Consider the following 17540-nt stretch of genomic DNA (forward strand, 5'->3'; position numbering starts at 1 on the left):
CAGCAGCATAGAAGCAATTGAACTGCAGCAGTACATATGTTAATTAAAAGCAGCTTAAAATGGAACATTAGAACAGCAATAGTTGAGAACAATCAAGAGGATTCTGAATATTAGTTAAAACCAGCTTGAAATAGGAATGTCTTCAAGGCCTATTTAAAAATTGGGAGCAAGTTCCATGATATGGGACCACAACCCAAAAAGGCATGCTTTTGTTGCCTGCCAACCTAATGCATCTTGATGACAGACTTGCAAACTTATTTTCAACCGCTTTGGAGGTCTTTTGTCAAGTAGAAAAGCAGGATGTAAGATTTCCATAAAGGTAAATAATAAATATACTTCCCCAGGAGGCAACATTTCAACTGTATCTGTACCTTTTTTCCCTTCCAGATTTTTGTTTCCCCGCCTCCTTCTAAATTCATGCTTTATGCCTCTCTTCTCCTCTGGTTCCTAGGTGGGCTCATTCTTCATGATCAACCTATGCCTGGTGGTCATTGCTACACAGTTTTCGGAGACCAAGCAGCGAGAGCACCAACTGATGCAGGAGCAGCGAGCACGGTACCTGTCCTCCAGCACTGTGGCCAGCTACATGGAACCAGGAGACTGCTATGAAGAAATCTTCCAATACGTCTGCCATATTGTACGCAAAGCCAAGCGCCGCACCCTTGGCTTCTACAACAGCCTGCAGGATCGGCGCCTGGGCCGAACGGAGCCGAGCGCTGCCAAGAGGAGCATGAATGGGAAAGACCAGAGGCAATACAGTAAGATTTGCGAGGCCAAGCCAGCAGAATGATGGTGGTAGGGGAAGAGAGAGGAAATAAGTGATTGATAAGACCATACGTATGAATCAGAGTGCTTAAAACACATGACCCACTATGCTAATAGAAAACACTGTGTGGTAGGTACAGAGATGGCAATGCTAATGGAAAACTCTTACGTAGTGACCATAGAGGAGAAGACAGTACACTGGACAAACTCTGAGTAGAATCTGTTGGTGAGAGATTTGTTCATTGATTTAATCTAGGATGCATCAGATCTTCAGGTTGAGAAAAATAGCCCCTTTTGTAGGTCAGAAAAATTGCCATAATAAAATATGAGGCAGGCAAATGGAAACACATTTGCAGAAACTGATTTTACAATAAAGAGGATTAGACTTCACTGACCATTAAAACCGAAGTAATCTAGCATTTTTAAGGAGGACAGGCTTGCAGTAAAGCTCAGTGGCAAAATCTACGCAGGAGGACATTTTGAACAGCTTATTTGTTGAATATAAAAAATACATTTTAAATCATTTGTGGCATGGAAAGCAAGCCAGGGTCCTGTAAAATTATCCTGGAGGGCACCCAAAAGTTTGCAGTAACCAACAGTTCTTTCTACTGATAGCTTCAGTGGCTTCAGCACAGTTGAGTCTCAGAGATTTTAGAACGTAATTTAATATTTTAAAATGATGCCAGATCACTCAGATGTTACTTGAATTCTTGGGCTATCCTGGACCTTATCTGGCTCCAGAAATACAGCTCTCCAACCATGCCAACTAATGAACCACCCTTTACTGGGATTCTTATATACCCATCTTTCCTGCCATTGCTGGGCTCCCTTTCCTGTTGACCTCCTGATCCTTTCTTGTCTATGGCATCACACCTCTGTGCTTCCTGAAGGATTCATTCCAAGATGACATTGCAAAAGGAATGCCTCTGCCACAGCAGTAAGGCAGGAGCACCTAACAGTAAAGGAACTCAGGCTGCAGGTAAATGCTGTACTTGAACATGCATTTCTAGCCTGAGAACAGCAACATTTAAAGCTACATTTTAGTGCTTAACTTTCCATCAAGGTGAATTTAGCAGGGAAAAGGATAAAGCAAAGAAATCGCTTTTTCTTCCAGACCTGCAATCTCTGGCTTTCTAATGATGAGAGAGCATTTTATCACCTAGAGGTGATGATTTCTTTCTGCATGACCACTCCTGCTCTGATGTTCTGTCCTCATTCTAAAAGAAAACTTGCACACTTTTACGGTGGTATGTTAGGAATAATAATAGTGCTGAGATTCATAAGGGAGTGAGTTCAGAATAGCAAACTCTGGCTTTGGCTTCCTAAGCCCTTTGTGAATCAAACTCAAACATCAAACCCTAACCAAAGTTTGGGCCTGGTTTTAATGAGCTCATCCCGGTACCAGCCCTCTCCACAAACCACCACAGCTGCCCACTTCCCTTTCCAACCCAAATTCCATGGTGCCAACTGAGGAAGCAATGGAGTTGTGCCATCTTGAGACTCGTTCATAAGTTTGTGGAGAAAAGAAGGGGACATGGGGGGGTGTTTATTTGGAGGTTGAGGCCTTCAAACCCAATTATGTTTCTGATGACATCATCATCTGTGTGATTCAGCCGAAACTTTGGAATGGGCTTGGAGTGGGGGGGAAGGATTTTTCTGACATGAGGAGAATGTTTTACCCCAAACCTTTTCCAAATCAAGCTATAAGGAGCTCACCAATCACTACTGGAAACTAAAGGCACATTTCTCAGATAACTGCAGCTGTCTTTCAACCCCACTCCCTGTAGCTGAATATCTAAAGACTGTTGGATTTGATAAATAAATGGGAGGCGGGTCTCTAAGTTACTGCCTGATCATATGAAGCTACCTTATACTGAGGGCCAAATTGGATGCAATGTTAAATAATTATTTACAGTATTATACTGTACATGTATTTTTAATAGCAGCTGATATTTTGGGGATTGCAGAACACAGGAAGGGGAAATTTAATTCTTTCCTCCCCTACTGTGGTCCTGAGTTTAAAAAAACAAAAAGCAAACCCACCTCTGAAGCTGATATATGTATTGGGAGGAAATCCCATGTTGTTGCCAGTATCAAAGCATACAGCAGCTTCAAAGAAGCAAACTGTATTTTTAACAAATGCATTTTATGTCCCATCTAGTTTGGCCCTGAGTCATGCCATTGATCCATCTAGCTCAGTATTGAGAGGTGCCGGGTGATGTTTACATGCAAAGCACGTGCTCTGCCACTCAACTTTGACCACTCTCTGGATCCCACAAGATTACTTTGGTTATAAGAACAGTCCAACTGCCAGTGCAAGCTAAAGAGGTTTCCTCAGCTTGTCAAATCAGATCAGCCTGTCCAGTTTTGCTCCATTTTGCCAGGGTGAACCTGCATACTCAGCAGGGAGTTGCAGTCAAGCCTAGTTTCCTTACTTGTGCTTCTGATGAACTGGTTGCCTTCACACTTTGCATATTCAGGTATAAAGTATCTTAGCTTTACATCTTTTTTAAAAAGTGTGGCATGACCCGTAGGAGCATGAAGTTGTGCATTCTTGCCTGTTTCTGCTAAATGTTCATGTGGTGAGGAACAGAGGGGCGAACAAGTCTGTGCTTCTAGCTTGAAATCAGCATAACTTTTTGAGCAAGTTTGCAACAATGGACTGTTTTATACTTTCTCTTCATGTTGTTGTTCTTTCTACAGATATAACAGGTAACACTGACATTAAGTAAAAACTCAGCAGTTCTGATGAACACAGGCAAGGACCTTTTCAGCAATATGTTCTGCAAGTGAAACAATTTATTTAAGTGATAACTAGGGGATCGTAGATTTTAGGGACAGAAGAAGCTTTGATATTTTTTCTTTTTTTCACCTCTGAGATAATACACGCCATGGCCTCTTATTTAGTGATTCCTGCAGTCTGGAGAATTATCCTAGCCCTACTACAGAGCTGAACACAATTGAGTCTAATCTATTGTAGCTGAAGTAGAGCATGTCTCTGAGAGACAAACAATCTCCATTAAAGTCTCTTGGTGATGATGAGCCTAACACTTCCCTTGGCAGACGGTTCCAGGGCTTAATTTCCTTCACGCTTTAAATGGCTAGCAATACAGTTTAGGACCTGTTTTGCCTAACAGATGCGGAAATGTAGCACTGCTTTCCCCTTAAATTTGATCCCTGTATTTATTATTCCCCAGGACGTTGCCGAAAGCACAACTGTGTTGATTATGTGCCACAAGGCCTTGGCCAACCGATTGCCATGACTTTGACGTCTGACCCTAGCAACTGCCCAAGATGTCACAAGGCCCAGCGGGAAGCAGCCCGTAGACTCTCCGTGCTTGAGAGTGCCGATTCAGATCAGGAAGAGGGAAGAGGACCCAGTGAAGAGGAGGGAGATGGAAGAAAAGAAAGCACCGGGACTACAGACCTGGAGAAAGAGGAGGAGGATGGAGAGGAAGGTGGACAGCTGGCTCTCTGGAGTGACGTGTGGCAAGAAGTCAGGGTTAAACTGAGGGGAATCGTGGAGAGCAAATACTTCAACCGTGGGATCATGATCGCCATCCTTGTGAACACCATCAGCATGGGCATTGAGCACCATGAACAGGTAGCTAGACTGGTGGGCAGTGAACAATAAATTAACTTAGCAGTCTGAGGTGATACTGTGTACCTATCTAGCATGTTGTGGTTGTTGGGGCATCAACACAACAATGTTCAAATGAGTTTATTTTTTCTGTAGGGAATTTGGGAGGCTCTAGAAGCTGGTAGGTAGTTCATGTATTTAAGGACCTACGTATATAATCAAGCAGCACCTGGACAAGGCACCTGTATCTGCCATGTTCCCTTAGAGCTTCTATGATTATATCTTGTGCACAGCTCTATACTAGGCTTGCACATCTTCCCCACCCCACAATAAATTATGGAAGGAAAACCCAATTGGAGGCTTTGCAGTAGCAATAGTGGTCCTGTGATCTGAGGCCAGGGTCTGAATGTCAGCATCGCCCTTGAGCCAGTGCCACTAACTGGACTCATCCACTTCAGCCCCAACTGGGATAGGCGAGCTGGGTAGCACTTCCAGAGACCACCTTCTGCACAGGAACAGGTCAAAGTGCTGTGGACTCACAGCTTTTGTGAGCACCGGATTCACTCCCACAAGAAGACAGTCGTCGCACAGCAGAGTACAGCAGAGTCTAGCAGAGTATATAAACAACTCGGAGAGCAGCTCTGTAGAATATCTTCTTTATTCTATAACTACAACTATAATACAACTATATACAGAGCTAAATAGGTCTAAGTATAAATGAATGCTGAACCGCACTGAGTGTCTGCAGCTGCTCTTTAGCAGCAACCTTATCTTTACACAAGATCTCTAACACTCAGTCTCTCTCTCTCTCCGACACACTGACTGACTCTTTGATGTGGTGCTGGAGCAGAATAAGTAGAGAGCAGAACACGCCTCCTCCTCTCTTGGATATGGGAGGGGTGAAATCTCCTCACTGAAGACCAAACAAATCTGGCACCTATGCAAATGGAATGGGATACATTTGCTCTAAGTTGACTGAGGAAGATGTAGCCTATAAAAAACATACGTAGCTCTGTTGGCTCGTTGCAGGGCAGGGGAGATGCTAAAGCCATGATAGAATACTACATTTGTTAGGCCAAACCAAAGCTTTTGAGTTCCTCCAAACATCTTCAGACTGGATATTTAGAAAATTATTTGTTGGGTGAGTGTAGTAAAAAAAAAAAAGTTCATGATGCTAAAGCCCCAGAGTCTGCAGTTTGTAACAGTCTTTTAAGATGGAGTAATTGCATATTAGCCTCTGGTAAGTGTTTTGCAGATTACAGGTTGTACCAAGAGCAGCTGGGATCAAGAAGAAATAATAGATATACCCCCATTTAAACAAAAATGAAATAAAGCAGTTAATCAATTTGTTCTCAGTCCTGGAAACAACTCTGTGACATTTGGGTTGGTTCCTAAAAAAGGTGTTACCTCACTGTGGTTTCGGGGCAGAAATAGCTGGTAATCCCACCGGGCAACAAGTGTCTGTGTTCACTAAATGAATGAATGGGGAGGGGGATTAATAGGTGAAGTAACCATCTGAAGTGCATTCCACCTCTTTTTGCTTCCTTGTTCTATATCTCCCTTTCAGTTCCTGCTCTCTCTTTTGGGGAAGGGCTGTAGCTCAGTGGTAGAGCAACTGCTTTGCATGCGGAAAGTTCCAAGTTCAATTCCTGGCATCTCCTTGTAGGGCCAGGACAGATTCCCTCTCTGAAAACGTGGAGAAGCGCTGCTAGTAACAATTCTGATCTAGACGAACTAACACAGCTTCCTACCTTTTTCTCCCTTTTATTTCTGTCCCTTTCCTTGTCCTCCTCCATTTATGCTCCATTCAGCTGATCTCCCTGTGTGTGTGTGTTCCTGTTTTTGCCAACTCTCCGCTCCCTATCTTCCTCTCTTTCGGTCTCATTTCTCTCCTCATTAGCTAACTGAATCCTTAGTCTATTTGGTTTAGTTTAATACAGCCTCTGGGGACAGCGCAGGCACTTCACCCACCGCTCAAATCAAATCCATCCGTTTGCCAGTCTTTCCAGCTTAATTAAGAGACACACAAGCACAGCCCGTTTCTACAGAGGTACAAGGGAATCCGGTGAGCCCTGTGCGGATGGAGCTCAAGGAACCCTCTCAAGGGGCAGCAGGGGCAGGAACTCTCCTTTTAATCTGAAACTGTGCTAAAGAATAGATCAAAATAGAAAAGGCAAATGTCTGGGCACAAATTGGGCTCTCTGAACTGTCACAGAGGAATCAGCTACACATAATATTGAGCAGGGTTATAACCTAAAAGGCAGCTGTGCCAGACCTCAGATGTTTGTACTGACAACCTGCCGCTCAAAGCCTGCATGTACCACTGCTGTCATGTGGCAGTCTTGTCTTTTGTATAGCATCTTGTATAGCCAAAGTGATTCACTCTGTTGGGTGGAGCTGCAACACCAGCTTTCTTTCAGTGGAGCTGTTTCTGCTTTAAGGTTTGGGGAGGGAGGGGGAGGCAGCGAGGAGGTCAGTTGCATCACCAGAGCCAATCCAACCTTGTCCCTTCCAGTAAGCAGCTGATGGGAGGCCAGGTGTGCAATGGTACCCCCTCCCACCTGCTGCTATTGATGTATGCAGTAGGAATGGCAGAGGATCCAGCTTTCAAGGCGCATACAAGGAAACTCAGATATTTGTGTTTGAATTGTGACCATTCCAGTGGTCATTCTGTTTGTAACAGGACATTTTCAGGCCTTGATGTTGTAAAGATTTTGTTTCAAAAATTGAAAACCTAAGGGGTTTCCAAAGAGGGGTTGCAATGTGCAGGAATTATTAGAGTAGTGATTGCTGTAGCTGTTCTTATTTGGAAAGTGCTTCGGCACTCGGTGCAGCACAGCAATTGAATTAAAAGAACAAATGCTACCCACAGGCTTACACTCTGAACTGTGAAGCCAGTAAAACAATTTCCTAATCTATTGGTGTTATTTTTAATCTCTCAGGATTTTTCTTCCATTTTCCCCCAAGGGCTGATGCCACAGTTTCACATCACATAGAGAACACATTGTAGTTTTGGCCTCAGCTAAGTTCATGAAAACAATTTGCAACTTATGTTAATTGCAGGCAATTAATTCATGCAAATTAGTTTTGTTCCTCCGCATGAAATATTCCCTCAGTAGCCGCACCCTGATGTCTGTAGAAAGTTAATAATGTGGCATTTTAAATCAACATTATAGCTTTGTAGAAAATAATTATATTTCTGTGTTTACAACTGCAAAGAATCTGCATTATGAATGTCCAGTTGCTCATCAGAAGGCATGGTCGCCTTCGCACAACACAGCCTCTTCTGCATAAAAACAGTTTTTCACCGAACTCGGGTGATCTGTATTTGTTGATGCATGTTGGGGTGCTTTGTGGACAGCACATCGTATCAAGATAGTGAGAGAGACCAGCCCTTGCTCAGCATTCCTGACATAGGTGACAAGCCTAGCCCCATTTACCTGAAAGTAAACCCCACTGAATTCAATGGGACTTCTGAGTAGTTGTAGTTAGGATTGCCATGTAACATACTCTCTGGAATGTTGGTTGATCTGAAGTGCTTGTGAAATATGTGTTTCAGTGTAGTCAGAAGAGGAAGGAACTGGCAATGTAGTTGCAGACTGATGGTACTGTGGAGGTCCTGTGATCTGCCTCAATGAAGCTGGAGCTTTGCTGTGAGCAGTTCTGTGGACAGTGAAAGAGAGAGCAGAAGGTAGTGCATGTGGGCAGATGGAATACTGCCTGAGTGGGTGTAAAATGAGGGTGACGTCAAAGGTGAGGAGGAAGTTGCCATCTTCATGTTTGAGAAGTTAGGCAACCTGATGTGAGCAGCAGGAGACAAACCTGACAGGGTCTGTTTCCTCTTACCAAGGCCTGTCAGGGGACTTGGCACCTACTGCTTAGTGGGGGGGCAAGTTAAATCCAGAATAAGAAAGACTGCTACCAGGTCATGCATACAACATCTTTCTGTACATCCACACAACTAAAAAGAGCCCCCTAGCTTCTTCTTAACAATAGATGAATCTGTCATTATTGGTTTCTCTCAGTTTCTCATTTTTCCAATCTTGAATTCAGGTCTCACATTTCTGCATCAGTTTGCAGATTCCGCCCCCTCCCCCCGCCAAAACAGTCCTTCTGAGAATTCATCAGGACATTTCTCCAAATACAGGCACCCTCCCACTTACACATGATTGACTCATGTGCAACCACATATATGTGTGACACCAGGAAAATAAATAAGTAATTTATTTTCAAATCCAGAAATGGTGGGAGAGAGCTGGAGAGTCCTCGTAGCTCACAAGGAGACCCTCCCCAGAGCCCAAAGAGGACATCAGTGAGGGAGGAGGAAGACCCAAAGAGACCTGAGGTGCAGTGAGGCTTTGTTTTGGCTGCTCAGCCTCCCCGTCTAACAGCTGACATGCGGGGCAGCACAGCAGCAGCAGTAGCAACTTTCTTGCACATTCTTCAGGTAGCCCCATAGCTTCAACTACAGATATTTTGGTCTGGATTGGGGAGAGAGTGGGAGAAAGAGCTGGAGAGCAGGGGGGGAAATGGGTCTTTGGAGGCCTTTTAGATAGTGCTCCCCAGTTTATGTGATTTCAGTTATGCATGCAGGGGCCTAGAACATAACCCCTGTGTAAGTGGGCTGTATACAAATGTTTGAATACACAGAAACACAGTTTTGCAAAGAAGCTTTTGGTAATGGATTTTTGGTGTATTATTTTCACTATGTTATGTTATGCACACTTTATCATTAATTTACCCTAGTATATGCATTTTTGTATAAATTACTTAGCTGGAGAACTGCATTGCAAAATTCAGAGGAATGCAGATTTCAAAGGATGGTTGTGTTTTGGTTCACATATTGTTTCAGAAATTGTGAGTTAGGTAGTTTGACCCTTAAATGTGATGTGAATCAAATTTCTCCTCCATCCTTAGTTTCTTTTTTCTTTTTAAAGATGCTTTATTAGTTTTTGAAACAAAACAAATACAAAACTAAACTAAACTAAACTAAACTATACACAACAATAATCAAAGGGCAATCCCAACCATCCTTAGTTTCATTGTTTTTCTGTGAAAGTTTGACAGGATAGCAGTTGAGTGTGGAAAATACCATTCTCCTCCCCCCCCCTTTTTTTGCAATATGTATGATGATAACCCACATTTGCTGACTAACCTGCCCACAGTCTTGCTTTCTGTTTATGGAATATTCATAGCACAGAATTGGCTGTGAATCAGACAGTGTGGGCATAGCCTTTTAAGAGGGCCCAGGTTGATTAGACCTGCTTTGTATAATAAGCACTAATGTAGCCACCTCATTCTTAAAAATAATGATGCCCAGCTCAGAGGAGGCCTGTATAAAAACATAAATCATTTTTTAAAAAGAAAGATCTGACATAAAAGAAAAATTAAAGAAGCTGAGTAGTTATCACTTTGATTGGCAACGAGTAAGGGCAAAGAACAATCAGTATAATCATCTACTAATATTGAAATGTTATAAACACATGACTTATATGATGGAGAGGTTATCCAAGAGCCATGTAGCTAAAGGGAGATTTAGGCGTGAGTTACTTCATTTAAATTTTGCATAAGCTTGAGTTAATGTACTGTTTAGGACTATTTATAGAATAACCATCAGAACATAACAACAGTATGTGCTAAGACCTCTGGGAAGGGTTTAATTTGAGTCAGTATTGCCACAGCTTAACTTCAGAACATTTTTAAAATCAGTGCCGTGACTCAGCCCTGGAAAGTATGGAGTAATAATAAAGATGAGCTAGTGTAGTGTAGATATGACTCTACTCTCTTTTTAGGCAGATGTAAGGAACTTGTGGCCTTCCATATGCTGTTGGACTCCAACTCCCATCATCCCTGACCATTGGTCATGCTTGCTGTGGTTGATGGGAGTCAGAGTCTAACAACTTCTGCAGAACCTCAGGTTCCCCACTCCTGTGTTAGATCAACCTGCCCCATCACAATAGCCAAAAGAAAGTACTTCTTTATACAACACATAAGAGGTTTGTCAACCTCCTTGTCACTGGGAATAGTGATGGCCACTTTCTTTAGGACAAATTTATGGAGCATAGGTCCATCAATGAATTAACTTCATAACAGCTAAGTATGCCTCTGAATATTGCCTACATTTTATGCCTGCCATTGTACATGGTTCGCCTCCTGCCCGTTTCTAATCTCACAGCAACCTTGTGGGATTGGTTAGGCTGACAGCTGGCTCAAGATCCAAAGTGAGTCAATTCTACTGAACTCAGTTGAGCTAGCCCCTGATTGCACTGTGAGTGAGGTCTGTGGTTGAGCAGGAAAACTGAATCTCCCTCACCACCGCCTGTTCCCTTCCCTCATAGAAACCATGTGAGATAGGTTGGTCCAACAGCTGGTGTGAAACAGCCAAGTGTGTGCTGAGCATCATTCCTCCCACTCCTGCAACTTTGTTAAACACCCCCAACAAGGCATCTAGTTTGGGCTTCATACATCATCCTCATCGTTGTTTGTTTTGTATGCCAGGGTTCTTTGAGGGAAGTCATGTGCTTTAGTTGTATTGCATGTCTTCAGCCTCCCCTCCCTTCATTATTTTCCCATCCTAATAATTTGCTTCTGGCTTCCTCTTTGCTTTGCTTTTTCATTGTGTCTCTGGCTCTCTGTGTTCTGTTTTGTATTTTCCCTTCCGCTCAGGAATGTGGAATTGTTAGAAGTTTTGCCTTTCCCCAGCCGTTCCTCTTCTGTCTCCCTCTCCTACGCTCTTCTTTTCTTACCCAACTCCCTAGGTAGAACCATTCCCTGGGGTGAGTGATGGCCCATTAGAAAAAGATTAGCAGATGTGCACTTGACTAGTGAAACAGATGTCAGGGAGGAAAGGAGAGTGAGCGGGAACAGGTGACCTTTTCGGTAAGAGACAGACAAGGATGACTTTTAAAACATCAGTTCCTCACGAAGGCACAGAAGGCGTGAGAGAGAGAACACGTCAGCAGGAGCAAGGAAGACAATTCACCATTATATCATGATGCTACATTACATTTCTCATGATCACTGACATAATCTGTTCAGTTTGGGCTGGAATTGGTATTTTTGCTTTTTCTAGTTTCTGCCAAAGACTCTTTGGGCAGATTTGCTTGTGCAGTTCTGAGCTTATTTTCATCACGTTTGTGCTTGCCCCCATACAGACAAGCACGCATCTAAATAGGACAGGCCTGGTATCTCAAAATGCCTTGCCAAAAATAGGCGTATCTTTAATCCACTTGGATATGCGCTCGTCTCTGTGGTGGGGAGCTTCATGGAAATGAGCATTAGACTACAAATAGAAGTTTCCCCCTATAACCTTTCTGCAGAATACATTTTCAGCAAAGTAAATATGCACTTGTTAATGTTACATATTTGTCTTATGCGAGCCACACTTCTCCCCTCGATACCCCTTCTGTGGGGTGGAGACTGCATTTCCCACACTTGGTTTGTGTGCTATATTTTGTGCTTGCAATAAGTTCCCCATACAGCACCTCCATTGCAATTTCTATTTGAGAGACTTGTCAGAGTGGTTCCATGTGATATCTTTGACATTTTTAGTGTCATTGCGTGAACACTAGGGTGTGTTTATTGAGTGACTGTATGCAGGAATTCCACCATGTGCAACTCTAGTACCATGTGCAGGAATGAATGAAGTGGGTGGATATTAGGAAAGCTTCTCCCCACCTCTCTCCACCACTGCCCTGCCATGTCAAAAACCACTACTTTTTGTGAAACAGGTGAGGTCTTTAGTTTCACTCTCCCACTCATTCAGCATTTTATTTGTTTGTGAGATACTCCATTTGAACACTGAGATCAGAATGAAATATGCTAGTCATATTCAGGGCACAATTCTGTGCCTCAGGTTTCACATATCTCATCTATTTTAGATGAAGGGGGAGGAAAATGCAAGCCCCACAGACCTCTTCTCAGAAAGGCAAGGAAAAATGTAAAACACACCACAATGCGATTTAGAAATTAAAGCGTTCACAGTGAGGCAGGTTATGTCTATTTTTACAAAACAAGTTTCTGTCCTGCTCAGTCCTCACTCGTATTTTCCTCTAGCGCCTCCTCCCCCCAACTCAACATTTTCAGAAGTGGGTAGTGGCAGTAAAATGCAAAATATATTCTAATGTGATATCTGCCTTGGAGAGTGATTGGTTGAAATTACAGTTGGCGTTCCTTCATGCCCAGGATAAACATACAAATTTTAGGACAGCATCCTATTTTCAACCCGCCTCAGAACACATATTGCAAAAAGCTGCTATCCTCCACACCACCTTGCAGGAGTTTTACACAGAGGCTTATTGAATGATCCAAAATGTTCTTGTTCTGCCTGATTCTTCAGCTCAGGAAATGAAAAGTAGATGATGATGATGATGATGATGATGATGATGATGATTTATTTATACCCCGCCCATCTGGCAGAGTTTCCCCGGCCACTCTGGGTGGCTCCCAATCGAATATTAAAAACAATACAGCATTAAACATTAAAAACTTCCCTAAACAGGGCTGCCTTCAGATGCCTTTTAAAAGGAGGATAGTTGCTAATTTCTCTTGACATCTGATGGGAAGGCGTTCCACAGCACAGGCTCCACTACCGAGAAGGCCCTCTACCTGGTTCCCTGTTACCTCACTTCTCGCAGTGAGGGAACCGCCAGAAGGTCCTCTCAGTGTCCGGGCTGAACAATCGGGGTGGAGATGCTCCTTCAGGTATACAGGACTGCAGCCGTTTAGGGCTTTAAAGGTCAGCACCAACACTTTGAATTGTGCTTGGAAACGTACTGGGAACCAATGCAGATCTCAAGACCAGTGTTATATGGTAGAGATAAATAAGGGGAGGGATTTCCACTTCTTTCTGAAATTACCGTCTGTCTTTTCTTCACCCTACAATACAGGTTTTTAAGTTATGAGGGAAGACCCTTAGAAGTTAATCCTATGCAGATGGACTCCAAAGTAAATTCTGCTTCCCTGGGGCTTACTACAGTGTGCATAGTCTTATCCTACAAACACTTACTCTTCCTTCTGTGTGAAGATGCACAAGATCACTCTGTTAGTTTTTACATTCCATCTTTTGCCTTTTAGCACTTGCATTATTAGTCAAACATAATTATGGGTGGAAATAGAAGCCTTGTTTCTCCCATTCTGTCTTTACTTTTTCACTTAGGGAAACTGGCAGCTTTAATAAAGAATCATCTGGCATAGGAAAGGTGTGCAGTTGTTGTTGTTTCCCCCTTCTCATTGTGTTGAAATTAGCCACTGATCCCGAGAAAGTGTGGGGATGAATTAGTAGGCTGTGGAGAGAGAAGGGTTTTGCTTTTTCAGAATACAGGAGGGAGGGGATTTTTTTGGACAGCAGTTGTCAAAACCACTTGGTGCGAGTGAACAGATGATTATGTGGGACAAAGCGCTCAGGAACTGGAATGGGAACTCAGGAGAAAGCATCGGAGGGCAGGTGGTTGAAGTCTATTCATTCAATCACTTATTTGTGGCGCGCGCACACACACACACGCATATGAACTAAGCAGAACTGTATTTTTCTGGCTTAGTGAGTGGATGTTATTTGCAAGTTCCAAGAAGACCACAAAGGACCTGATACCGCATGCATCCAAGGCTGAATCATTTGATTCAAGCCTTTTTCTCACCACAAACATCCCAGGGGGTAATAGCATCATGCCACCAGTTTTCTTGACACGCTTGTTCTGTATGCAACATATACAAGATAGAAGTGACATGATTGGCTGCGTACTCTATTTATGGAATTGTGTTATAGCCTAAGTGTGTGCTTGAGCGCAAAGCATAACAAGCTCCTCTTCGATAAAATACATTCCAAGATTTCTACATATTCCATTGGGTAATTAATGAGACAGCAGCCAAGAGAGAGAGAGAGAGGGAGTTATGAGAGAAGATTAGCAGAACAAGGCCTAGCAAGCTGCTACTAGAAGTATAGGGGTATAAAAAGGGACTGGGGGTGGGAAGCTGAAAACACCGAGAAAAGAAGAAAGGAAGGATAGAGGAACGTTTTGTTCAAAAATATGCATTATTGCAAACGGAGAGGAAGTCACAAAATAACTGGGGTGAGTGTTATTTTTTGTTTCCAAAAATTGTTTGATTCACTTTTGCATTAAGGGAAATGTTAATAGTAATAGTAATAGTAATAGTAATAATAATAATATATTTATACCCCGCCCATTTGGCTAGGTTTCCCCAGCCACTCTGGGTGGCTTCCAACAAAATATTAAAATACAATAGTCCTTCAGATATTAAAAGCTTCCCTAAACAGGGATGCCTTCAGATGTATTCTAAAAGTCTGGTAGTTGTTTTTTCCTTTGGCATCTGATGGGAGGGCGTTCCACAGGGCGGGCGCCACTACTGAGAGGGCCCTCTGCCTGGTTCCCTGTAACTTTGCTTCTCGCAGGGAGGGAACCGCCAGAAGGCCCTCGGCGCTGGACCTCAGTGTCCGGGCAGAATGATGGGGGTGGAGACGCTCCTTCAGGTATACTGGAACGAGGCCGTTTAGGGTTTAATACAAAACATTTTTTAAAAGAAATGGGCTAATTCATTTTAGAAAGCAGCTCTAGTATACTATCATAGTCTGGTGCTAGTGCTCCAACAAATGCCGTGGATGGTGAAAGTGATAAGCATACCTTCTTGATGGTTTTAAAAAAATAATAAGAAAAAAAGAAAAGCAAGGGATTGAAATAGTTTGTTCCAATTAAGCAGATGAAAAAATACATATCCAACGATCATAAAGAACAACAAAGTTTGATGCAAAACAAAATTATTTGTAGAAATAGTCAGTGAAAGACCACAAAAATGAAATTGTGTGCTTCTGTTGTTTGAATACAACCAAGTCCATAATAGAGCTATGTTTGGCAATCCAGCAGTGAATTCACTTTAAATTTTTATAGTCTAAGATCAACATTAGTAACATAGTAATGTAATTCTATAGGAGGCAGAAGAGGGCACTAGTACTGTTAAGTCCTAAATATACATACATTAAAATGAGAACATGAAACTTGCAGAAATAACTTCCACCTTTCTCAGTACTGAGATGCAAATTTTACAGATAAGGTTTTTCAACATGCATATAACGGCCTCAGTGCAAATGCCCTGAAGATCTTCAAAACAATTTCAAGTTCCCATTTGGTATGCTGGTCCATAATCTGTATCATGTATCCTTATTCATAAGGAACCAGCATTCAGTACAATATACATGGTATATTGTAAATTTCTATGGAACATCACAGTAATCCTCAGTCTTCTTATAACACCAAATTTGCACATTAAGCTTCCTGCAACCTCATTTCTTCATTTCATAGGGTGAAGCTGTTATTCACCCTAAAACAGCTACAATTTAAAAAACAGCAACAGCCTTCACTCCTGGAGACAGAACCAAAACAGAACATAAAGGAGTTAAGGTAAAAACTCGGGGATAACAAGTGAAACATCATGAAATATTGGGACATCACTGGGAGATGGTGGTTTTACAGACAGACATTTAACATGCAATTTTAAAAAATAAATGGAAAAGTTGCAAGAATCTCTTCTCTACCCAGAGGCCCCATTTATTGTACACTAGGCAGAACAGTATGTGATAGAAAGTTTCCTAAATGGCTTCTGATTTTATTTTATTTACTTCTCCTGCAGCCAGAAGAGCTGACTAATATTTTGGAAATCTGCAATGTTGTGTTTACCAGCATGTTTGCCCTAGAGATGATCTTGAAACTTGCTGCCTTTGGCCTCTTTGATTATCTTCGCAATCCTTACAACATCTATGACAGCATCATCGTCATCATCAGGTAATGATAATCAAAGCCATGCATCAATGTATGAGAAGTAGTATAAGAAAGATGGGGGAGGGTCAGTTTTGGGGCCGCCCAAGAAATAAATGAAACTCATTCCAAGCAGTGTTCTGAACAATGTTGTGTTGGGACAGCACATCTCAAGCCATTCTAGACTTTGGTGACGCCACTACTTTATATTAAACATTTTAATCAATAAAATGTGAGAGCCACTTGAAAAGGTAGTGCACAGGACCAAGAGGCTTACCATTCTGGATTCTATTCTCAGTCTTTCCACCAGCTTTTCTTTGGATTCAGGACAATTCCTATTAACTTTGTAACTGTGATCCATTTTGCTATATATAAAACCAAGAGTATTGTGGTTTTGCTTGCATAAATCCGTTAAACATGGTGGGGGGGAGGGTTAGTATTCAACTGTGTCCTACTCAGAAGAGACCCACTGAAATTAATGAACCAAAGTTATTCAGGTCCATTAACTTCAATGGACATTCCCTGAGTAGGACTGGTGTTGAATACCACCCACTGTCCAATCATATAGCTCCACATGCGTCCTTATAACTGTAAGAGAACCTTATGCCTAGATTCGCCATTCACTGCAACTGTCCATCAGTTTCTAAACACCCACCCTGTTCAGAGTACCATTTATACAGGAACAGAGGAAGCTGCCTTCTATCAGGTCAGATCATGGCTTCATTTAGCTCAGATGAATCTACTCTGACTTGTGGCAACTCTACAGGGGCGCAAGAATTTGCTTCCTCACATCTAGAGGAAATTATCCAGGAGATTCCTGGCTCTAGTTTTAAGAATCCTGGTGCTGTGGCATCTGCTTCAGTCAGCTCCTCCCTGCCAGTTTCCAGTTTGGTGGTCCCCTGATCACCAGCTTCAGACTCAGACCCAGGAATCTGCTCTGGCTCCCTCACTGCTGGACTCTGGGGTCAAAACAGACCCTTCATCATGCAGGTGGGCGGCTGCAGCTTCCTACTTCAGTCTGAGGGGCTCATCTTCCAGCGTCATAACTTTTATATGCCTGTTGTCTTTGTCCATGGAGTTTTCTTGGCAGGGATACTGGAGTGGCTTGCCGGTTCCTCCTCCAGGTGGATCACGTTTGGTCAAAACTCTCCACTATGACCTGTTCATCTTGGGTGGCCCTGCTTGGCATAGTTCATAGCTTCTCTGAGTTATTCAAGCCCCTTCGCCATGGCAAGGCAGTGCTCTAAAAGCTGCTAGCTCTGCAAGAGGTTTTGGCAGGAGGGAGAGAGATTGACCCCCAGGACCTCCCTACTTCCTACTTGCCAGGGTGCAGTGCACCTGAGAAGAGGGGAGCTTGGTAGTGGTAGCCAGAAGATTTTATTCAACTAGGTTTTACTCAGTGTAGGCTTGCTGAAATTTATGGACAGGAC

At 42.7% G+C, this 17540-nt stretch overlaps 1 protein-coding gene across 2 annotated transcripts in view; it reads left to right on the forward strand.

Annotated features, from left to right (window-relative positions):
- The window catches only part of CACNA1I (calcium voltage-gated channel subunit alpha1 I), a 370432-nt gene that overhangs the window by 292057 nt on the left and 60835 nt on the right, over positions 1-17540 (forward strand). For both annotated transcript variants that reach the window (XM_083462258.1, XM_083462259.1), the window contains 3 exons: positions 452-758; positions 3963-4369; positions 15986-16137. In XM_083462258.1, the coding sequence (XP_083318384.1) occupies positions 452-758; positions 3963-4369; positions 15986-16137 (866 nt within the window). The remainder of the gene's footprint in view (positions 1-451; positions 759-3962; positions 4370-15985; positions 16138-17540) is intronic.

This window comes from Podarcis liolepis (assembly GCF_965112155.1).
Source record: "Podarcis liolepis genome assembly, chromosome: 10".
Classification (NCBI taxonomy): domain Eukaryota; kingdom Metazoa; phylum Chordata; class Lepidosauria; order Squamata; family Lacertidae; genus Podarcis; species Podarcis liolepis.